This window comes from Chlorocebus sabaeus, chromosome 14 (assembly GCF_047675955.1).
Source record: "Chlorocebus sabaeus isolate Y175 chromosome 14, mChlSab1.0.hap1, whole genome shotgun sequence".
Classification (NCBI taxonomy): domain Eukaryota; kingdom Metazoa; phylum Chordata; class Mammalia; order Primates; family Cercopithecidae; genus Chlorocebus; species Chlorocebus sabaeus.
In genome coordinates, this window is record NC_132917.1 from 62,504,620 (window position 1) to 62,530,008 (window position 25,389).

General features: G+C 39.4%; 1 protein-coding gene across 13 annotated transcripts in view; it reads left to right on the forward strand.

Annotated features, from left to right (window-relative positions):
• The first annotated feature begins 16,186 nt into the window (after window positions 1-16,186).
• Window positions 16,187-25,389, forward strand: part of EHBP1 (EH domain binding protein 1) — a 338,942-nt gene continuing 329,739 nt past the window's right edge. For 4 of the 13 annotated variants that reach the window (XM_073023036.1, XM_073023038.1, XM_073023040.1 and 1 more), the window contains exons 1-2: window positions 22,950-23,035; window positions 24,198-24,593. In XM_073023036.1, coding sequence (XP_072879137.1) covers window positions 24,490-24,593 — 104 coding nt within the window. In that variant the 5' untranslated portion in view covers window positions 22,950-23,035; window positions 24,198-24,489. Of the gene's footprint in view, window positions 16,205-22,949; window positions 23,355-24,197; window positions 24,601-25,389 lie in introns of those variants that run through there. The other 9 variants (XM_007970477.3, XM_007970482.3, XM_038007020.2 and 6 more) reach the window with 6 other exon arrangements.

A 25,389-nucleotide genomic window follows, 5' to 3' on the forward strand; every position in this document is an offset into this window, starting at 1 on the left:
ATGAGGTCATAAGCCTATAGCAAGTTCTGATGATTTCTGACCTTCTGGACAGCTATAGTGCCTGATTCTAGGACAAAACATTACCGGATTTGGAGAAAATTTTCATTGTCAACCAACTATAAATTATCCAAGTCAAAGAATAAAATTAGTAACAGTAAGCCCACTGGACCCCCCACTCACACTGAAGTGAAGTTCATTCCAACAGAGTTATGAAATGGCTAAACATGTAAATCTAATACACGCAAACTAAAATAACTATTAAGCAAGAGGTAGAAGACAGAAGAAAGACCAGAAGAAAAAATGGCTATATTAGGATGCTTTCAGTTGCAAGCAGCAGAAAATTTATCTCAAAACGGCCTAAGCAAAGGGAATTTCTTGGCTTATATAACTGAAAATTTTAGGCTTAGCTGGCTCCAAGGAGGCAGATACTGTCAAAACAACGGTACCACCCTCCTATCCCACCTTGATCTCTCAGCTTGGCGTCGTTCTTAGGAGATTTCCTCTGCCCGGCATCCCCCAGAAGCTCCAGGTTTACATTCTCCCAATTTCAAGTCAAACAGAGACAATACTCTTTCCCAGCGATCTTATCACAAGGTACTAGATTGAATTTCATTGTCTTGGCTTGGGTCATGTGCCCGTTCTTTCACTAATGGTAGAGGCCTAAAGATGAGTAAGTAAGGCTGGCATCTAAACTACACAGAAAGTGGAAAAACTAGGAAAGAAGGGGGAATTAATGTCAGGTGGGCAAAACCACAGATGTCTACTTGCCTATAACAGCTTCAAGAAATGTGGTGACACCATGGATGGCTGTGGAATTGCTACAGCCCACAGACCCAGGCAGCTGCAGGACCAGAGTTTGCTGTTTCATGAACCGAAGCTTCAGTCTCACCCCCAATGGATGAGGATGCAGCAGCTCTAAGAATATCAAGCAGTTCTGGGATCTGGATAGTCTTTAGTCCAAGAATAGGTGTCAGGCACATTTGGCAAAAGAACTTATGTTCTCAGAGTGGCCTGATCGAGTGCAAGTGCACACACATTGGAGTTTATTATAGTATCGTCATCTTAGGAAACAAAGGACAACTCTGTGAGAGTATATGGGTGTGCACAGATGTTCAGATGCAAGTGTTAGTGACCTTGGTGCTGTGCCATTGATAAAGAAGCCCTTAGAACAGCAAATATAACGCCAAGCAATGGTCCTGGAAATACATCCTTCACATAGCAATGGGGAGAAAAGATGTGCAACAACAAGTATTAAAGAGAGGTAGACTGCTTTCTGAGTGGAGGGATGGGAGTAGAGTAGGGGAGGTAAAATTATTCCTTGGGAAAGGAGAGATAGAGTAGAAAACTGCTTCTGCTCCATTTTGGAGGTGAGTGAATAGGTCTGGGCAAAGTAAAGCTTTTCAGCAAGTTGAAAACTTGGTTCTTCAGGGAAGGGAAAAAGCCAAAGTGGGAAAAACAAAGGTAAAATTAGGGTTCTTTAAAGTCCTGAAAAGAACTATTGAGTTTTAGGAGCCATGGATTTGATTTTAAGCACATGAAGCAGGCACTGGCATGTGTGTTCCTTGGGGCGGTCCCTTTTGCCCATTATTACCAGCATTTGTCAAGATAAGGTGTGGATGGGCTTTAAAACAAGCATTGTATTTTTTCATGCTAAAAAATATTAAAGCCCATCAGTGGCTTAGAAGGAAAATTATGTTCCTATCTTCCAGCCTCCTTTTCTATGAAGTCCACCAGAGAAAGAAGGAAGAAAGGGAGGGAAGGAGGGAGATAGGGAGGGAGGGAGGGAGAAAGGGAGAGGGGGAAAGAAAGAGAGAATGTTTATGTATTAGTTTGCAAGGGCTGCCATAACAAAGTACCACAAACTGAGTGACTTACACAATGAAATTTGTTGTCTCACAGCTCTGGAGGTTAGAAGTCTGAGATGTACTCACTTATATGTGGAATCCAACACAACTGAACTCATAGAAGCAGAGAGCAGAACAGTGGTTACCAGAGGCTGAGGGTGCTAGGGGGAATGGGGAGATGAGAGTCAAAGGGTAAAGAACTGTTAGAGAGAAAGAATAACTTTGATTTTTTACAAGGTATATTGCACAGTGTACCAAATATAGCTAATAATTGAGTACTGTACATTACAATATCACTAAGAGAATAAATTTCAAATGCTCTCTCTTCACAAAAAAAGATAACTATTTGAGGTAATGGATATATTAAGTAGCTTGATTTAATCATTCCACGTTGTATTCATAAATTGTAACATCACTTTGTACCCCATAAATATATACAACTATAATTTGTCAATATATAATAAAAATAGAAAAAAAGAAGTCTGAGATGGAGGTGTCAGCATTGTTGGTTCCTTCTGAGGGTTATGAGGGAGAATCTGTTTCGTGCCCCTCCCCCAGCTTCTGTTGGTTTGATGGCTTATAGAAACATCATCCAGGTCTGTGCCTTCATCTTCACATAGTGTTCTCTCTCTGTGGGTGTCTGTGTCCCAGTTTCCCCTTTTGATAAGGACATCAGTCATATTGGACTAGGGTCCCCCTACCGACCTCATCTTAACAAATTACACCTGCAACAACCTTACTTTCAAATAAAGTCATACTCTGAGGTACTAAGGGTTAGGACTTTGATATATAAATATGATGGGGGGAGCACAATTCAACCCACATCAGTCCGTAATCTCTGTTCATAGTCCAGAGCTTATACATGGCAACACCTTTTGCTCCAGTGTTAGAATATTAGAGCTAAATATATGCGTATTACAGTGATTCGGGGTGGGGGAGGAGAGAGTAGTTTTCAGAATTCCCTTCTTCTCATCACTGAGATCATCATCATGATTACTAATGGATATAAAACCAGAATCTTCAGCTTGAAAGATTTATATAATCTTTTAGAGCAACAAATTGAAGAAAAATCAAAATTCTTTTTGTATAAAGGGGACTGATTCTTTAACTTTCCAATGGGAGAGAAAACACTTTGTCACTTTCAATAAGGACAAAAAAAATAGTATTCTCTCCATTTCTCCTTTCTGAGGAAGGGGTATGGGAAGGCAGTGGGCTAATTCCTAGTTTGGCTTTTGAGAGCAACTTCTGTTGCTCATGCAAACCAAGTGATCGCATGCAATTGAAAATGCCCACTTGCCCAGTGTGAGTGAGGCTTTGTGCTGAACAAAAGGAAGACAGCTCTACATTAAACCACAGGTCCTTTGTAGAACAGACAAGAATAACATGCATGATTGCAACCCATAAATAATACACCACATATCATCTGCATTTTGTCTGCTCTTTAGGACAGAAGCAGCTATTGCTTGACAGGTTAGTGTTAATGCTTTACTCCTAATTCCAGGGCCAAGTTTTGCAGGGAGTGGTGTTTCCCTGCACTTCTTCCTCTCCCTGTATTTTTGGTCTGGCCAAGCATAAATAAGTGGGCAATTTCTATCCTGATCACTGAAGCTCTAAAGATAGGGCACTGAACCTACTAAATGATGAATACATGCCATATGGAGCTAACGGCAAGTTCCGATGCAAATTATCACCGTATTGCTCTCTGCAATGCAGATAAAAAGTCCCTTGTGTCATCTCTTTGTACTGAGCTGTGTATATCTGAAAACAGCTAAAACCACTGAGAAAAGTATCTGAAAACAGCTAAAACCACTGAGAAAAGTGGAACATTTTCTTTCATCTGAAAAGGACTGGATATTGCTTGCATTAATGGTAAGTGAATGTTTTAAAAACATTATTTAATGTTGCACACCATTTATTTCATCTGGAATATCTTATTTTAAATGCGTGTTTGAATCCTTTTGGCCAGCTGTATTAACAGTGCAGTGTAGTGTACAAAAGTTGTCAAAACACCCTGGTTTGGGTTCCTTTAATGACATAAATATTTGTCAAGCACTTACTATGTACCAGCAAGTGTTCTAGGTACTTTACATAAAGTTACATCATTTACTCCTCATAACAACTCTAAAGATAGGTCCTATTATTCCCACTTTATATATAAAGAAACCGTTCAACTGGTAACTAGAAGAGCTGTATTCAAATCCACACTGCCAACCCAAAGTCTACGCTCTTTCCACCACTTAATGCTACCTCCTGTCTTCAGATGTTTTGACTTGAAGCAGACATAAATCCTCTCCAGGTCTCTTTTTCTTTATTCTTAAACAGGAGGATTGAATTAAATATTCTCTAAGATCCCTGCCAGTTCTAAACACTATCTTTCTATGATCATTTACCCTTTAATTTATAAAATGAAAGTAAACCTTTTAAATGCTGTCTTTCTTCTTCAAACCTAAAGGCAATTTTCCTATTGATGGAGGGAGGTAGAAAACCTTCGTTTTGAATATTGGAAATAAAGTTCAGAAACTGTTTTCACTCGAGCTCATCTCCCTTGGTCACCTATGTGAAGTCTTCTGGTAGTACAAAAGAGATGTAGAAAATCCCAGTTGTACTAGCAGAAGTCTGAAGTTCCCAGATAATCTGTAAGTGGGTTGTGATAGATGGGTTTCCCATCTGTGTAGAAGTATAAGCTATTTAGGAATTCCAAGTGGCCACTTATTTGCCTAATTTTCTAGGTATTTCTATCTAGGTTCAATACAAATGCATTGTGATTTGATATATTAATTTCTCAGTGAACTCTCCCAATTTTCCTTTTCTTATGGATTGATGTGCCAATCTAAATACAAGAGTCCAGCTATGTTCTATGAAATGGTTTGTAAGGGTTCCAATACAAAGAAAAAAGATATTCCTTTAAAGATACTGCTAAAGACTCCAGAATCTGCACAGACCAGCTATGAAAAGATCAAGGAGACAAGAGTTAGTGTGTCCTTATAAAGTATGAGGTTGAACAGATTGGAAGAAAGATAGCAAGAGTGAGTCAGTCCCAAAGTAGTTACTGTCAACGGTTTCAAGTGAAATGAGCTGATAGATGGCTTCTTTACCATACTGGATAAGTACACAAATATCAGATGTGCCTACTTTTGAAAGAAGAGAGGGACTTTCATAGAAAAGTAGACTCTGGAAAAGATTCCTCAGCTTTCTTTCTCACTGGAACTTAACTCTCACAAAAGCAGCAAAGTGATATATCCAGTAGTAGATTTTTAAAAAGGAATTATTTCTCTTGGGCTCTGATTTTTGGTCTGAGAGAGAATTACTGAAGAAAGCAATTTAATATTGGATGTAAAAATTGGATATTTCCGATAGCATGAGAGACTAATGCCATCTCCTTCCTTACATTTTGTTAATTTAATCAGCAATTTTTGTTGTTGTTGTTGTTGTTTTTTTTTTTTTTTTTTTTTTGAGATGGAGTCTTGCTCATCGCCCAGGCTGGAGTGCAGTGGCGCGGTCGGCTCACTGCAAGCTCCGCCTCCCAGGTTCATGCCATTCTCCTGTCTCAGCCTCCCAAGTAGCTGGGACTACAGGCGCCTGCCACTGCGCCCGGCTAATTTTTTGTATTTTTGGCAGAGACGGGGTTTCACCATGTTAGCCAAGATAGTCTCGATCTCCTGACCTTGTGATCCGCCCGCCTCGGCCTCCCAAAGTGCTGGGTTTATAGGCGTGAGCCACCGAACCCGGCCTAATCAGCAATGTTATATACTCTATGCTCCCCTCAGAAGCAACAGAAAGGAAGGAAATCAGTATTTACTGAGTACTTTCTATGTGTTGGACATTTATTTTATTTTATTAAAATTTTTTTTCATTGACACATAATTATACATCTTCATGGGGTACGTAGTGATGTTTTGATACATATAACATATAGTGATCAGATCAGGGTAATTCACTATATCACATTTATCATTGCTTTGTATTGGGAACATTCAATATCCTCCTTCTATTTTAAACTATATATTATTATTAAATGCAGTCATCCTGCAGTGCTATAGAACACTAAAACTTATTCCTTCTATTTAGTTGTAATGTTGTATCCTTTAATAAATCTCTCCCTATTCCCCTCTTTCTCTTATGCTTCCCAGCCTCTAGTATCTTCTGTTCTACTTTTTACTTCTGTGAGATCAACTTTTTTTTTTAGCTTCCACAGATGAGAACAGGCAATGTTTAACTTTCATTCATCACTTTGCCTTTCCTCCTACCCAGGCTAATCACAGAGAAAGCATAAGAAACCAAACACTTCTGAAATGGGCAAATCAAAATGCGATCATTTTTTTCATCTTCTTCGCAAACTGGAAATTGTACATTAATCCCCCTTTTTTGTCTAGGAGTGATGCAGGACTACATGCAAGTTTTGGAATGACTCTTCTGACTTTGCTTCATGAAGGGTTCTGGTATGCATACTGAGAAGGTCATTTTAATAAAACCCCAAGTAAGAATGTGTGCATCCCATTACTCAGGAGTCGCAGAATTGCATGCATATGTTTGAATCATTTGAAGCCTGTTATTTTTTAATGATCACTAAGCCAGCACAAATATTTTAAAAATTAAAAAGAGCTTTCAAAGCCTATAGTTATTTTTATCAAAGTGCCCTTAAACGCAATAACTCAAGTCAGTCTGGTTGAAACACAGAAGCCTCAGTGCCTCCTCAGTGATCTGCGAAAACAAGAAATATCAGTATGTATAACCTAAATAGAGAAAAAATCAAATATGATGGAAATAAAAGGAGGCTGGTTCAGAATCTACTATGATATATCTTCATAAAACAAAAATAGCTATTATTGAAATAATTTTTTAGGCTGGGTGTGGTGGCTCATGCCTGCAATCTCAGCACTTTGGGAGGCCGAAGTGGGCAGATCGCTTGAGGTCAGGAGTTCGTGACCTGCCTGGGCAACACAGTGAAACCCTGTCTCTACTAAAGTTACAAAAATTAGCCGGGCATTGGTGGCACACACCTGTAATTCCAGTTACCTGGGAGGCTGAGGTAGGAGAACCGCTTGAACCCAGGAAGTGGAGGTTGCAGTGAACTGAGATCGTGCCACTACACTCCAGCCTGAGCAACAGAGCAAGACTCAGGCTCAAAATAATAATAATTTTAAAAATTGTGTCTATTTTCATTAACAAGAATCCAAATCTTATGGCTATATTATGATTACATTATTATCAAATTCTGACTTTTTCCTAATGAAACCACTTGATTGCATGTTTATTTGTTCTTGTGTTTAAAGTGAGGTTTTAGTCTTTAATGGATGAATGATAAGGTCTACACAGAAAGCATTTATAGTTATTACTAAAAAGCAGTAGTGTTTGTAACTTTAGGAAGTGAAAAAGAGTTGTCAGGATTTGTTAGTCTTTTGTATTTCTTCTTATGACAGAATTTGCATGAATGTTTTTAAAGTTTCTTGGTTTATAATAGAAGTGTGCTAAGTCCACCTTTTAATCACATTTGGTATTGTCTATAATAGTTGAAGTTTCAGGCAGACCTGAAGAGTAGAAGGACTGGGCCATCTTTCAGTAATCTGGGAGATTGTGAAAGCAGTCTAGTTAACAGTCACCTGCAGCATAGCCCTTAGCAGACAAAGCCTCTGGGTGCCTCCTTGGGGTAGTAGAAAAAGCCCAACTGGGGATGATGGGGTATATGTGTCTTTAAAAACAGGGGTTCTGAAGTGAATAAAATAATTGTTGTGGCCGGGCATGGTGACTCACACCTGTAATCCCAGCACTTTGGGAGGCCGAGGCAGGTGGATCACGAGGTCAGGAGTTCAACAGCAGCCTGGCCAAGGTGGTGAAAACCTATCTCTACTAAAAATACAAAAATTAGCTGGGTGTAGTGGTGGGTGCCTGTAATTCCATCTACTTGGGAGGCTGAGACAGAAAGAATCGTTTGAACCCAGGAGGTGGAGGTTGTAGTGAGCTGATATCATGCCACTGCACTCCAGCCTGGGTGACAGCAAGACTCCGTCTCAAATTAATTAACTAATTAATTAAATAAAATAATTGTTGTACAAGATTGAATAAGACTGTGAACAAATACCACTTACAAAGCCACGTAAGGCTCTCGTAACCAAGAATGGATGGTTTTTAAACTTTGTCTCCTACCAGGGAGCTGTCCTTTACGCCCCTCAAGAAATGCTTAGCTAATCATATGGATTTAGTCAAGGTGAGGAAACTGAGATAGAATGAAAAAGAAATAAGAATCCCACTGGAAACCTATTTCAAAGGAAAGATTTTGCCCTCTCCCCATACACTAATCAAATTTGAAACCTGCAGTATTTAGAATTTTGTCCCTGATCTTAGCTGATATGAAAATGCCAGGGAGAAGAGGCAGGTGCAGTGATGACAAATGCATTTGTACAGTTCTAGATATTTGCTATTGTTGACAATCTTTTGGAAGATCAAATCAAGAGCCCTTGCGTGCTCTCAGGTTAACTTAGAAAGTTGTTCCATCTAGAAAGAGGGCTTTAATTTTTTGAAACAGTGAACTTGCCTCCAAGTCAATTTAAAATGTCCCTTTCTTTTTAGCCTTCATAAGCTGACTGTGTTAGTTATAATTAAGTATCTTTACATGTGACAGAAAAAAATCCCACCAAAATAACTTTGTCTTATATGATTACTTCTGTCTCATATGAAAGAAGTCTGGTGATAGGCAGTTCAGGGCAAATGTAGTGCCTCTACAAATTTGTGAGAGACCCAGGCTTCTTCCAGCTTGCTACTTTGCCATCCCTTATCCTCATGGTCCAAGATAGCCGCTAGAGCTCTAGCGAACCCATCTGTATCCCATCAACAGAAAGGTAAGGCACACTCCCTCCCTTGGAGGAGACTTCCCGGAAACTATATACAAGATTTAGCCAAATTTAGGCACATAGCCATATCTGGTTATAAAGGAGGCTGGCAGGTCATTAGCTGAGTGAAAATGGCTTACTTAGAAATTGGGGTTTTTATTGCTAGAGGAGAAAAACGGAGAATGGGTATTGACAGACAACTAACAATATTTGCCTCTGAACTCCTCCAGACCTCCTAAATTTTCCCCTCAACTGAAAATCCTCTAATCCACTGCTTTAATTTTACTGATAAATGAACAGAATGGTGTTAAACCTAAGTGACTTGTCCCAGGCTGCAGGTTGGAGGCCAGGAAAAACTAGAACCCACATCTCAAAACTTTAAGAGTAGGGAACATTCATATTTTAAATTTCTGTATTAGAATATTGTATTTTGCTGAGCTCTAGCATATTCAGTTGTCTTGTGACTTTTAGTTAAATGTGGCTGCAATAGTCTCTTTCTATATTCTTTTATTTTTCTTAATGGCTTTATTGAGATATAAATAAAATAAGTATCTCCTAGTAACAGTGTACAATTTAGTGGTTTTTAGTATGTTCAGAGTTGTGCAACCAGCATCACTATGTAATTTTAGATAATTTTTATCACTTCAAAAAGAAGCCCCATGTTCGTTAGCAGTAACTCCTTCATGTGCCTGAACAACCACTAATCTACTTTTTGTCTCTGTGGATTTGTCTTTTATGGACATTTCATATAAAAGTAATCATACGATATATGTCTTTTGCGACTGGCTTCTTTCACTTAACATAGTTTTCAAGGTTCATCCATGTTATGGCTTGAATCAATGCTTCAATCCTTTTTATTGCTGAAAAATATTCCATTGTATGATAATACTACATTTTGTTTATCCATTCATGAGCTGATAGAATTTGGGTTTCTTCCACTCTTTGATTATTATGAATAACACCACTGTGAACACTTATGCACAAGTTTTTGTGTTGACATATGCATCCACTTCTCTTTGGTATTTACCTAGGAGTGGAATCACTGAGTCATATAGTAACTCTACATTTGTCATTTTGAGGAAATGCCAAACTGGTTTTCAAAAGGTTTTACAATCCTGCCAGAAAGGTATGAGGGCTCCAATTTTATTGCATCCTCATCAACCCTTGTTATTGTCTGTCTTTGATCTTAAACCATTTTAGTTGGTGTGAAGTAGTATCTTATTGTGGTTTGGATTCCCATTTCTCTGATGGCAAATTATATTGAACATCTTTTCATGTGCTTGTTGGTCATTTATATGTGTCATCTTCGGGGAAATGTCAATTTAAATTCTTGAACAATTTCATTCTATTTTCTAATTTTTTAAATTTTTGTGGGCACATAGTAGGTGTATATATTTATGGGGTACCTGAGATACTTTGATACAGTCATGCAATGTGTAATAATCACGTCAGGGTACAAGGATTTATCCTTTGTGTCACAAGCAATACAATTATATTCTTTTAACTATTTTAAAGGGTATAAAAATTATCATTGACTATAATCACCTGTTGTGCTATCAAATACTAGATCTTATTCATTTTAACTATATTTTTGTACCCATTAATTACCCTCATGACCCCTACCCCTTTCCCCCACTACCCTTCCAAGCCTCTGGTAACCATCTTCTATCTTTATGAGTTCAATTGGTTTAATTTTTAGCTCCCATAAATAAGTGAAAAGTGAAAACATGTGCAGTTTGTCTTTCTATACCTGGTTTATTTCATTTAACATAATGACCTCCAGTACCATCTATGCTGTTGCGAATAACAGTATCTCATTCTTTTTTATGACTGAATAGTACTCCATTGTGTGTAACTACCACATTTTCTTAATCCATTAATCTGTTGATGGACACTTAGGTTGCTTCCAAATCTTGGCTATTGTGAATAGTGATTCAGTAAACATGGGAATGCAGATATCTCTCCAATATACTGATTTCCTGCCAGTTTTTAAATTGTATCATTTGTCTGTCTTTGAGCTTGTAATAATTCTTCATATATTCTAGATACAAGTCCCTTATCAGATATATGGTTTGCAAATATTTTCTCCCATCTGTTGGTTATTTTTTCACTTAAAATGTATACATAATAATTGTATTTATGTATAGGATACTTGTGTGTTTTTGATATGTGCATACAATGTATAGTGGTCAAATCAGGGCAATTGAGATATCTGTCACCTCAAATATTTATCATTTCTTTGTGTTGGCAACATTCTAAATCTTCTCTTCTAGATACTTTGAAATATACTATAAATTTTTAACTATAGTCACCCTACTGTGCTATCAAACAATAGAACATATTCCTTCTATTGAATTGTGTTTTTATATCCATTAACCCACCTCTCTTCAACCTCTCTTCTCCCTTCCCCACGACCCTTCCCAACCTTGGGCTACTACCATTATACCTCCAGAAAAATCAACTTTTTAGCTCCCACATATGAGTGAGAACATGCAATATTTGTCTTTCTTCATTTTCTTGATGGTGTCTTTGAGGTATGAGATTTTAAAATTTTGATGAAGTCCAGTTTATCTGTGTTTTTTTTTCTTTTGTTGCTCTTGCTTTTGTTACTATATCTAAAAAACCATTGCTAAGCCCAAAGCTATGAAGATTTATTTGTTTTCTTCTAACAGTTTTATAGTTTTAGATGCTAACATTTAGGTTAATGATACATTTTATGGTAATTTTTGTATTTGGTTGTTTCTGTACTCTTAATTTCCAGAGAACATTAAAGAAATTATTGCAAGTCATGGGTATCTCCCTCTTAAGGGCGTTCTTTTTCATTCACACTGGAAAAGATTAAACTCTTTGGGCTAGATTGCCACTGAAGTTATCAACAATATACTCTAGAAAGAGTAATATGTTCTATTAATACTTTTTAAATTGACCTATAATTACTCTCCTTTTTAGCACTTGGTATAAACAATTGAATTAGGAATTGGTATATTTAGGAATGATATCTTATATCTTATCTTACTAAAAGACATCATTCTGCCTTCATGTTTTCTATGGGAATTGTGACTATAAGCTTTCAATTTTTAGTTGATCAGAAAAATTAAGGCTAAATAAAAATCATCAAAAATAGCACGTCCTCCCATGACCAAAAAACAAACAAACAAACAAAAAAACTTCTTAAGACAGCAAAAACTAGATCATAATGGAAACAACTGTGGAGAAACTCTTACTGCCTTTTAAAATGTCACAAACATATCTTTGTATTACGGTTCGACATTTTAAACAATGACCAAATTAGAGCTGGAAGGGGTCTTAAGAGCTTATTTCTTCCAGCACCTCACCTCCAGTAGCCAACTATCATTTTCCCATTCCCATTTCACAGATGAGGCAAATGAAGTAACTCTCTCTGCTTCATCTCCTGGCTTCCTCTGTTTTGGCTTTTTTCTTAGACTTGCTTCAGTGGAGGTCCCTGGCAGCAGGATACCATCTTTATAGCAATCAGTCCCAGAGGAAAGCGCTTGCCTTTCCTAATAATTCTACCAATATTCCCAGAATTGTGTATGTTTATGTCACACATAGGTGTATATGTATGTACCTACATGTATATATCATATATGCGTCATATATAAGAGAGGAAGATAAGAGAGGAGCCAAACATGAGCCAGAATTAGAGGATATGAGGAAAACGCCCAGCAGAATCATGAAATTCACAGTCCTAAAGCAATTCAAGCACAACATAAAATGTCAATGAAGACTGGGTGCAGTGGCTCATGCCTGTAATCCCAGCACTTTGGGAGGCCAAGGCAGGGAGGGTGGCTTGAGCCCAAGAGTTCGAGACCTGGCAACATTGGCAAAACCCCATTTCTACCAAAAAAATACAAAAATTAGCTGGGCATGGTGATGTGTGCCTGTGGTCCCAACTATTCGGGATGCTGAGGTGGGAGAATCACTTGAGCCCAGAAGGTCAAGTTTGCAGTGAGTCATGATCATGCCACTGCACTCTGGTCTGGATGACAGAGTGAGACCCTGTCTCAAAAAGATTAAAAAAAAAGTCCATGAAAGGTCAATGAAAACTCATCCTTCTTTTTATGTTATAAAATACAGAAGACATTCCTAGAAACAGAACGTTTTGTGAAAGAAGATTCTTTAATCTCTCAACTGAAGTGTATCAATGGGCAGAATAGATCCAGAATCAGAACACATTAGATGAACCAGGAATTGATTTATTTGGGGGAAAGTTTCCATTTTTGTCAATTAGATATGATTTATAACCAGAAACTATAGATGGAAATCTTTTAGATAGTGAGAGAACTTTTTAAAGATTATAGAATGATGACTTATACAGTATCTTCAATCTGAAACCACAATTATACACGTTTAATCCTTATTATTTTTATTTATTTTTGAAACAGGGTCTCACTCTGTCTCCCAGGCAGGAGTGCAGTGGTGCAGTCACCACTTACTGCAGCCTCAGCCTCCCAGGCTCGAGTGATTCTCCCACCCCAGCCTTCCAAGTAGCTGGGACCACAGGTGTGTGCCACTGCACCCAGCTAATTTTTGTATTTTTTGTAGAGACAGGGTTTTGCCATGTTGCTCAGGCTGGTCTCAAACTCCTGAGCTTAAGTGATCCTCCTGCCTCAGCCTCCCAAAGTGCTGGGATTACAGGCGTGAGCCACTGTGACCGGCCTAATCATTATTTTTTATTGTAAAAAAGTACAAAGGAGAATTAAAGAAAACGTATCACATAATTTTTACATTAACATAAAGCTATTTGTGTAATCTCTTTGAGGTTTCTCTCTTCTTTCTCTCTCTCTTTTTTCTTTCTTTGCTTTTTGAGACACAGTCTCACCCTGTCACCCAGGCTGGAATACAGTGGCACGATCTTGGCTCACTGCAGCCTCTGCCTCCCGGGTTCAAGCAATTCTCATGTCTCAGCCTCCCATATAGCTGGGATTGCAGGGACTTACCACCATGCCTGGCTAATTTTTGTATTTTTAGTAGAGACAGGGTTTTACTATGGTGGCCAGGCTGATCTTGAACTCCTGAGCTCAGGTGATCCACCCGACTTGGCCTCCCAGAATGCTAGGATAACAGGGGTGAGCTACCATGCCCAGCTTTTTTTTTTTTTTGAGATGCATTCTCGCTCTGTCGCCCAGGCTAAAGTGCAGTGGCAAGATCTTGGCTCACTGCAAGCTCCACCTCCCAGGTTCATGGCATTCTCCTGTCTCAGCCTCCCTAGTAGCTGGGACTACAGGCGCCCGCCACCATGCCTGGCTGTTTTTTGTATATTTTTAGTAGAGATGGGGTTTCACCATGTTAGCCAGGATGGTCTTGATCTCCTGACCTTGTGATTCGCCTGCCTCAGCCTCCCAAAGTGCTGGGATTACAGGCGTGAGCCACCGTGCCTGACCTTTTTTTTTTTTTTTAAACATTTAAAATATCATAGAACACATACAAGACAAAAAACAACTTTTAATTATTCTATCTCTAAGGATATCTAGGAGGAAGCTAAAATATTTCTGAGGAAAAGACAGCAAAAATAGGCCTCTGTTTTCTTTTGTTTTAAAATTTTTTGACAATTCAAGGAGTGAAAAGGGAAATAGAATGGGTGTGTTTGTTAAAATCCTGTCACATTCTTAATGACCATTATACTCTTGAAAGTTGCATGTGAGCTCAAGGAAATGTGTTAATCAGATTGTTTTGGCTGATGTTTAACAGGTTGCAGATAATTTCTCTCAGACAATGTAATTTCAATTTTGGCATGTGTTTAATTTTGCATATTTGTAGTTACAATCATGTTGCCTTATAACATAAAAAAAATCAATGTCTCTATTCAGTAAATCATAAAAATAATAACAATGTAAATACTACAATTCAAATTTTAAAAACATAAATTGTAAATAGGATTCCAGTGCAAATACAGGTTATAAATTTGTATGTGCTCTGATAAGTCTCTATGTGACTTTGCACAAGCAGCCACACAAAAAAAGAAAGAGGTGGAAGTACAATAATACATATCTGATAATTAGATTTTATTGAGGGGGTGATCCTTTTATGTTAGTCCCCAGCACATTGTCTTTTATAACACTTTTCTCAGGTTTTTTGTCATTGTTAAAGCACAGTCACCTCTCATCAACTGAAATTTTCTAAGGGGAATACTAAACAATGACCTCTAATAGAAGAGAAATATGAGCTCCAGGACGGCAGGGATTTTGTCTTTTTTATGTGCTGCATTCCCAATACCTACCACAATGCCTTGACCTTTGTAATTACTCACTAAATATTTCTTAATAAATTAATGGATTTTTCTCTAAAAATATCATCAAAGAAAATCAAAATGAAAAAGCTATCATTCAAAATTGTACTCATGAACCTGTTGCCTTAGAACTTGCAAAGTCAGCTGAAGGTTAATAAGATATTATTAAGGGAAATTAATAAGAGAATGCAGAATGAACTATTGGCAAAACTGATCTAGTAACAATCTTGGGCACTGCAAATATCCGTAGCATACAGTGTTGAAGACCAGGTCCCATAACATGCACTGTGCAGCAATTTCATGTTACAGTGCTATATGTATTAGACAGAAGTACTCAACAAGTTGGTCTGTTTATCACTGACAAATCACTGCAGGATTTTGATAATTGTTATCTTGTTCAGCTGTAGGCTGGACAAGACACATCGCAAACATACTGATTGGCACAAGGTAGTTTTGTGAATAGCTAGAAAGAGTGTTATTACAGGAATAAAAGAAGTTGAACAGTTAACAATATGCCTCCTATTCTTGCTTTCATTGTTCAAGAAAAGTGAATATTTCAAATATCATCAAGTTGTGACCTTTAAATACGCTCTCTTTAGCATGTGTTATGTGAAGAAACATGCACAAGTATAACACTCTCCTTTTCCACACTGAAATATGCTGGTTAGCAGGTGCTCACACATTTTTGAAATGAGAAATGGGACACTGATAATGCAAGACAATTGTTTCAAGGGGCTCTCTCAATATAAGTAACTCAGTACTATGTTCAATACCTAAAATAGACTCATTTCAGGGATAAAATATTGTGATTTTTAAAGTTGTAAAGATAGCAGGATTTCTTTAGAAGATTGAACTATGGCACAAAAACCTGACTTGCTCAACACTTGAATTTCTTTTCTTGGAGAAAGAGATCAATGATGCATTATTGGGAATATTTTTAAATAGCATCCAAAAGTTGTGACAGAATATGAAGAAATATCCAGCAGCTCTCACAAAGTCATCTTTGCTTCACAGGTTATGTTCTGATCACTGTAAGCCCAGTCACTAATTGGGTGACTTGCTGTGAAGAGAGAGACCTGGAACAATATTGCAGCTCTCTCTGGCTCTCATGTTATTGCCCTTGCCCTGGAATTTTTCCCTATCTTGCCCTGCCCAGAAGATTGCCCAAACTGTGCATGAGTTAATCCTGCCCTTTGAAAGCTGGGTTTATTTTCCAGCTCTACTCATCTGGGACAAGCTTCAGCAACAGGGCTACTTTCCCTTGGCTCATGCCCAGTGCCCTGGTAAGTGGAGTTTTGCCTGCTTTCAGCTTGCTTTGAAATTTTGCTTTTTGTGTGTGTGTTCTTTATACTGTATGGGATGAAAGTGCTTTGATTTTACACCACAAGGGTGGTAGTCAGTGCCCTCCAAGATTATGAATTTCTACCAGCTTTTCTTTGCCTTTCCTGTCTAGCCTTGTTATTTCAGAATGATATTAATTACATTATCTTGCTCATACAAATATAATCATCTATGAATTATTCAGAGGAAAACACTGACTGGATGCTATATCTGGTTACCTGGATTTTTTCTCAATTATTGAAAACACAGAAGAAGTGAAGCAAAGGTCAGTCTACCCCTTATAATTTACCAAAGGCTCTTAATGTTTCATGGGAAATGACCAGTAAGTCTTGGTCAAGAATCCCTGCTGATTTTATAGGAAATGAATTTATTGAGTTTAGCAAAGACTTTCTCAGCTGGGCTCTTAATTCCAACTCAAATCTTTGTTGCCATAATCCCAGTAATGGCCCACTTATTTGCAATGTGTAAATTATCTCAGCTAGCAGCTTTTACTTTGGCATACACATTTGTGGACTGGGACTTCACCATCATGAAAGTATCTTAAGCAGTTAGAAGGATTAGACTGAGAGGATGCTATAGACCAGTAAGGGCACTCTAGAGTCAGGGCTGGTATTTAGTTAGTCCACAATGGGACAACTAGGCCAATGGTTTACGGTTATCCTCCATTTTAACTGATTAATGCCTATGCCGTGTTGTTGTTAACACACTGAATGTCCACATTTTGAATATCATCGTTGCCTACAATATATTCTTGAAGATTTCTAAGCTTCTAGTCATTCACTATGTTGCTCCAGATTAACAACAGTAGTCCTGCTGAATCACCAGTGGATAGTATCTGTAGATTTGCTTCAGTCTCTACCTGAGTTCCAAGGAAGTCAAGAATGCTCCTCTGCCTCTACCAACCAAGCCCATGTTGGCCTTTTCTAGATGCTGTGGAGCTGGACAAAATTGGATTTTTAGTATATACAACTGAGGTCCTAGAATTAGTACAATCTTAGGTTCAATGTGCAAAGCTTCATTATGACTAACTTCAAATATTCATTCATGGGTAACTGCAACAGAAACAATTTCACCAAAGAATACTGTTTCTAATTGAAAGATGGTTTTCTAATGCAGTTTTTCTAAACTTTTGTGTCATCCAAAGAACTTTGGTCCTATAATGATAGAGTAAAAAAAAAAAAGGCCACCTTTTAAGAGAATAAACATAGGTTTTAAATTATTTTGTTAAGAGTTATTATTTAAGGTTATGTAACAGGCATAAATCTCAATCTAAAGAAATTCAGGTTGGCAAGAAACACAGTTTTATTTTCCCATTACTCAACCTAATTTCTATTTCAAGCTCTGATTTCACAAGAGGTGGCAAACACTTAATCATAGTCAATTTGGCAGGAACTGCATCTCAATTGAGGGGGCTTACATAGCATCACTATGCTGGGGGAAGGGGATGGGGCATTTAATCCTTGCTCCTCATGTACCATGCTGGCTCCTCTTACAGTTCTCATATGCATCTTTCTTCATTAGCAGGCAGCTCCATGGAGTGTTGCTGGGTTGATTTTGGTCCATCAGCAAGGACTCTTTTGGTCTGGTGGCTGTGCAGTGCCTTTGTACCCTTTTGGGTGTCTGGTAATTGTGTTGGGCATCCAGAACCTCCATAGTACTATGTAAGTTTGCACTGTCCATTATGGTAGCTACCAGCCATATGTAGCCAATAAATAAATTAAAATTAAATAATATTAAAACTCAACTTCTTCAGTGACACTAGCCACATTTTGCATGTCCAATAGTTCCATGTGGCTCATGGTTACTCCATGGGACAGCCAGGTAGATATTCATCATAGAAAGTTCTACTGGACTGTGCTACTCCAGAATCTTGCCTGGCCTAGATAACAACCAAGTTTTTTCTTCTCTTAAGGGTCTTGCCACCTCCCCAGGACTCTAATAAAGAGAAAAATATGTCTATTAGCTCTCAGATAACATAGATAGATCCCAGCATTTCAGCTGCCCGTCTCCAAAGCTTGTGCCAGAGTAGGGTGGGATTAGGTCCTGCTCTCAGAAATCCACTAGCATCCAGCTCTCATTACATCTCCTCCAAGTTTTGTCTTTCCCTTCTAGCCCAGGAAACTCATTTCTCATCTTTGGGAAAGGAAGTTTTACTATTGTCTATAATAGCACTGTCCAATAGGAATATAACGTGAGGCATGTATATAATTTACATTTTTCCTGTAGCCACATTAAAAAAGAGTAAAGGAACAGGTAAAATTAATTTTACTGTCTTTTATTTAATAAACCCAATATATCCAGAATATTATTTCAATATGTAATCAATATGAATATTATTAATGTGTTAATCTTTTCTGCATGCTAACTCTGAAATTGATGTATATTTTATACTTACAGCACATCTCAATATGGACTAGCCACATTTCAAGTATTCAATAGTCACATGTGGCTAGAGGCAAACAGTGCAGGTCTCTAACTGGATTCCATTTCATTATTTCTCAAAGGGCCAGGCTTTTGAAACTCAAAAACCAATAAAAAAATTTTTGTTTTTCTACATTCTGTCATATTCCTTTCCTGAAACAATGAGCAGAGACCAGCCTAAATGAGGGTGAGTGCAATGCTGAGGATCTTGGGGTGGGGTATAAGAGGAGAAAAGCCGTAGCAAGAAAGGAAATATTTAATACTTGGAAAAACAACTACTACAGAAATCATCACTTAAAATTTTAAAAGTATTAGCCTGCCACAGCGAGTTTTTAGGGACATAAAAATTGCTATAGGATTGTTGGAAGTAAATTTGTTTGCTGTGGATTTAAAACAATTTCATTAGCAGTTAAAAACTGCAGTACTATTGTTGTGTATAGTATAACCGCTATGGTAACTGGAAAAAAAATACAAAAACCTACAGTGTTATTATTGGGAGTAAATCTTATTACTAGGAATAAGGCACAGATAAATTCCATTAGTGGTTAAATCCCGCAATAATACCTCTGACAATTTTTACTGCAATAACTGTAAAACCCAAAGATAAGAATTTTATCACTAGAAAAGATAATAATAATTCAAGCCTATGGTTGCATTTCATAGTCTTGAATCTCCATTTGGGGAGTTTCTGAAGCAGTGACGAGAAAAGCTGTTTCACTGAAAATAATTTCTGTCAGTTTCAAAATTGTCATGGCAGACAAGATTTAAAGTTTTTGATGCCAGTTTCCACTTATTTCTTTGTATTCTATCTTCATTTTAAGCTTGATGATATTTAAAGGCAAAATTTAAATTATTTTAAATGTTGCATCTTCTGTTAGGTAAAACATTTTGCAGTCAACAACCTGGGTCAAGTGGACAGGACAATTAATGTAACTTGCATTAAACCTGGGACAGAGGGAGATGATAAATCAAGATCCAAGTAAACAGGGCATTAGAAGGTGGCAGACACAGTGGACAATCCTGGAAGTGGGAGGGTGAGTAGGAGTTACCTGTTAGTTGATAGGGGAAATGGAACCTTAAGAAAAAGGTAACTTCTAGCATGCCAAAAGATCCCAGCTAATATATGACATAAGGAGTGGTCATGAAGATTGAGGATAAGTGAATTCTTAGTAATTATTATAAAATCCTGAGTCCACCTAAATTATTGCTGTTCCAGTCTTGGTACCAATTGAATTAATGGGAGATAAATAATGTTAAATGTATTCTTTAAGACTCTTTAGTCCTTGAGGTAGTGATGTTTGGCACTAAGTATTCCCCAAGTATTCCTGAAGGTCTGTTTTGTTCTTTTCTGTCTTATGTTTGCTACCAAACACAATAGCATATGCTACTAGTTACCATTTGACTGTTTACTATGTGCCAGATACTTTATGTACATATCTTCCATTTTCTCAACATCCCAGAAAGGTAGGCATGATTATGTTATACAGGATCATGCTGTAAGAAGCTGGGACTCAGAGAGGTTAGTAATTTGTATTACTTTCTTGTGTACACACGGAACATGTTCCTGAAACTCTTTGAGAACAGGGACTGTAAGTTTTATGTACTATTGGTAATATTTAATATGATCACGCTGGGAGCAGTGGCTGAAGTCTGCAGTCCCAGCACTCTGGAAGGCTGAGGCAGGCAGATCACTTGACCTCAGGAGTTCAGCCTGGGCAACATGGTGAAACCCTGTCTCTACAAAAAGTACAAAAAAATAGCCTATCAGTTAATAGAGTTGCTCCTTTAAAAAAAAAAAAAAATTAGCCGGGTAGCACATGACCATAGTCCCAGCTACTCGGGAAGTTGAGGTGGGAGGACTGCTTGAGCCTGGGTGGTTGAGGCTGTAGTGAGCCTTGATGAGGGAACTGCACTCCAGTCTGTGTAACAGAGAGAAACCCTGTCTCAAGGAAAAAAAAAAGATTAATATTCAGTTGGTATTCAATAACTATCAACAAAGCAGCCCAAAAGAGCTGAACATATTCTATATTTAATATTCTTCAATAAATTTAGTTAGTAGACAGGTTGTTTTTAAAAATGTTACAGGGGAAGAAGTAGCTGCTCTGTAGGGCCTCCAGGAGACAGTTTATGAACATGAGGTCAGTGGCAGAACAGTGTCAAGAGCTGTTCTTGATTCCTTCACTCATTTAGTAAACTATTCTAACCTTGATCTCTTCTTAGCTACCTTGGTGTCTAGAAGGAAAAATAAGAGTTTACATCCAAGACAAATACTTCCCCTAAAAAGAAGAGCTGTCATAAGAAACCATCAGTCTCTTGAAATTTCCCACAACTTGAGGAAGATTCCCTAGGGATCCTACTCCTTTATTTATTTATTTTTTAAAAGACACTATTTAAAACATTACTTTTAAGAGAATTTCTTTACAATAAAAGTCAGTCTCTTTTTTTCTCTCTCTTCCCCCTCTCCCTTTTGAGTAAGGGAAGCATGTTAAAAGAAACCAGAATGACCACATGAGAAAGTTTGAGAACTTACAAAGAACAGTAATAAATAGGGTGCAAAAACCTTCTGATCATCATGTGGATTGTTTCTGAAGGGTAACTTGGATGAAAATAATTTATGACCATTTCTACAAATTAGCCATTAAAGAACTCCACACACTTAAAGCCTATTAATGATGCAGAATATATTATTCTATGAGATCATAACGGCTATAGGTTGTAGTGACTTCGTAAACTACTCAGGAAGGACATCAGAGAACTCTTAATACAAAATAAGAATCAATATGATTATTACGATTATTGTAACATTTTAGAATTGACTAGCAAAATAAGCGATAACTATGCTCTTCTCTGTAAAATGCACACTGTGCTCTTGTGTTATTAGATCACTTTCTTTATTGAAAGTGGAAATTGAATTAGATACTGGATTCAAGCCTTCCATCTGTCTCCCCATCTCTCTTGATTCTTCAACATGTCTCGCCACTTTGTCTTGGCCCCCAGTGTCTATAGATGGACTCAATTCTCACTCACCACTGCTCTCCCTGTCCCTGAAAGAATCCTCCCTGGAACCTAACACCTTTCAAGCTACTTTGTCCATGAACCCTGCTTTCCAACTTTCGTAAGACTGAAGGATCCTTGTTTCCAGAGCCTATCCCGCTTCCTTTCTTTTTATGTTAGCTTGCCTCTCTTTTTCTCCCCAAGCTGTCTGCCCATTGCTTGGTGATGTGCCTACTTCTCTGATTATTCCTTCTCAGTCTCTTTCCCATTTTACTCTGCTTATTCCTTAAATGCTAGGATTCCCCTGAAGTTTCATTCTTTGTCCTGTTTCTCTACGCCAGAGGTCTGTGAACCATCTAAAACTGAAAACAAATTTTTGTGTTTTGAGACAGGACACTTTTTCCCCCTTGAGAAAGTATCTGTAGCTTTCATATTCTCAAAAGGGCCCTTGGCTCTTTTAACAAGATTAAGTGTCCCTGCCCTCACTCTGCCTCCTCCTTTTTGCCTTTGACTACCCTTTTTGTACGCTAGCTGTTCCCAAATCCATCTACAGTTCTCACTGGGGGCAAAAGAGTCCGAAGCGAAGAGGAGAAACCAAGATTCAAAGAAATGTGAAGACTCCGAACAAGAAGAAATTGTACTGTATACATTTTGTGTCTAGCTCAGCTGATCAATCCTCTTGAAGACCAGCTGACTCAAAGTTGGGCGGGGAGCGGGTTGAGGGGGGGTGGTTGACAGGGTCATTACTTCAGGTTGTCAGGTACGATCCCAGGAGGAATTGGTGAAATAAAGGCTGTATGCGCAAAAACCCTAGTTGCCAGTGGCGGAGGAAAGGGCGCGCCCAGGTCCTCGCGGAGATGAGAACAGGAGAGAAACCCACAGGCAGCCGCACTGCCCACAGCTGCTGCGAAGCCAGTCTCCAGGTCTGCAATCACCCTTAGGGTCCAGAAACCCAGCCCGGCACCGGCGGCGCCTTTGACGGACAGCCACCTTCTACAATCACCTTCCAGTTCACTATAAACACTCCCTATTTCTCCCGCCTATCGCTTCCCTCTCCAAGCCAATCAGAAGAACGGGCGGGATCGTCCTTAGTCGGTTCCCTTTTTTTTTTTTTTTTTTTTTTTTACAAAAAGGTTGCCTGTGCGTCGCGTTCCGGCTAGGAGAAAAACCACCTCCCAAGCAAGGGGAAGGTGGAGCCCCTTTGATGGGCAGGCAGTTCTACCAGTCAGGCACCCCAGCCGCTCTAAGACCCGGCCGCTGAGGTGGGCGGGGAACGCGCGGGACCCGGCCAATGGCGGCGGGGCGGTGGAGGTTCAGCTGCGGTGGGTAGGGTTAGTGTGAGAGGTGCGGCGGGGGAGGTAATGATGATGGTGGCGGAGGAGGAAGGCGGGGGAGGGGGTGCTGGGCGCTGAGCGGCGGCTCTGGCAGGGTTTGGTAGGGTGGGGGACGGTCGCGGGGCGATCTGTCAGGGAGGGGGCGGGCGTGAGGGGCGCCGTCCGCCTGAGGGGCTGCAGATCCCGGCTCCCGCGAGCGCCGTGGCTGGCTTGGCTGTTCCATGTGGCTCCGGCGGGGATGGAGGACTCGGTGGCGGCGGCGGCGGCTGCTGCTGCGGCGGCGACGGAGGAGCGCCTCTGAGAAGGGAACGGGGCCAGACCCAACCCGACAGCGGGATTAGAGGTGTGAGGAGGGGGCGGGAGTGGACGAGCGGCGGGGCCGGGGCTTGGGGTCCGGGCTGGGGTCTTCTGGTATCGCCTGGGTGACAGGGACCGCGGACGAGCCACCGCCTGCCTCCGCTGGGGGGCAGGGGTCTGGGCTCTGTGCGTGAGGAGACTGGGCTCCGGCGGACTGTTCCCCTGAGGATGGGGGAGGGAGGCACCGCACCCTGCACAGTCCACTTGCCCCGCTGGTCATTGCTTCACGCCCAGGCAGGAGTTTCCATTTCCCTCCGGTTGGCAGCGAAGGAGCCCAAGTGGCCTGGAGCCGGGACATTGCCCTCTCTCTGCCTGGAGATTTCCCTCCACTCCTCGTTTCCCATCCATTTCCTCCCTCCGACTGAAAAACAGCATTCCTCTTGGCTCCCTAATTTGTTCCAAGCACATATTGTCGGACTTGAGGCTATTAATTATCGGCTGAAAAACAAAGTTTATTAAAAATACTCCACTTCTCCCTCTGACTGGCGGTGGACATTAAACAGCATCCCTAGACTTTCCCGCTCTGCTTGCCCTTCTATGATGCTAACAGGGGGAGGTAGGGCCCCGAGTTACCATCTCTCTGGATTGTTGTTGATGCTGACTACCTGATGTGTCGCTCCACGTCTTCGGTGTGAATTGTAATTTCTTCCTTGGTGTCTTGCATCCTTGATGTTACTGGCTTTTGAGGTCGGTGTTTTGTTTCATTGTTTAAAAGACATGCAGAGAACTGGGATGGTCTTTTGCAGCGTTATTTAACATTGGTGGTTAGTCACTTCTCATGATTCTCTCCTCATATTCTTTCTCTTTTTGTCTTTGTTTTGCTTTTCAGTCTTCCAGAATACACATATAGCCCCTGAGGTGGCATGGTGATGTCTCCATGAGGGAACCCCCTCCCACTCATCCTGTCACGTATATCATAGTGTTCTTGACTGGGCCATTCATCTAAGATGGAATTTACCCTGTGAAACAGGGAGAAGACTTATGGACCCCAAGCATCATTTCGAGTTGTAGTTGAGTTTTTAAAAGACATACATGCAAAGTTCGTTTGCTTTGGACCCTCTGCATTATTAAAGCTGCTGTATTGCTAACCCAGAACTGCTCCAGTGTCTTGACTGATCATCATGGCTTCAGTTTGGAAGAGACTGCAGCGTGTGGGAAAACATGCATCCAAGTTCCAGTTTGTGGCCTCCTACCAGGAGCTGATGGTTGAGTGTACGAAGAAATGGTAAGATGTACGTGGAGGTAGAGTTTGCTGTGCTGTGGCCTAAACTCTGGGTCTTCTGATAGTTTATTTACCTTTCTATAGTGCACTAGTGTGTAGAAGCTGGGTGGGGTGCAGATAACTCTAACAAGTACTGTGCTGTGCACAGTTGCAGCTAGTATCATCCCTGTGGATTTTAATTACTGCACTTCAGTATGGCTCAGAGGACTGTAACTGTGAGAGCACACTAAATACAGTACATTTGGTTTTGAGGTTATTCATCATTAATGTTAAAATAACTTTGATATTTATAATTTTAAGGAGACAAAGAATGGCTACTGAAATATTGTGAGCATGTATGCATATGCTTTAATATAACATAGGCATATGACTGAATTGAGTTTTAATATAGAAGTCTATATTCTTGTGGGGTGATGGTAATCTATTTTTTTTCTTTTTTTTTCATTTTTCCTTGCTTAGGATAAAGAATTTTTCATTATTTGATTAATGGAATGCCATCCACAAAACCTTAGAAATTCTTTTGTTAAATGCTTACTCAGGCAACTGTATTTTATTTTAATTGCCTAATGGGATACATTTCTTGGCCAGATTTAAGGAAGCAATTAGTAGTGCTGGTCTGTGATTGGCTTCTTTCCACTTGAGAAGAGTAAATATAGGGCTTTCTTTCCATTGCCTTGAATGATAAAAAACAAAATTTTTTTTTTTAGTGGGATAAAAAAGTTAATTTTAAGCAAATGGTCGTTTGGGCCTTGATTTACTGCAGTGATTAAGCAGTAATGGACTTAATTGCAAAATAAGC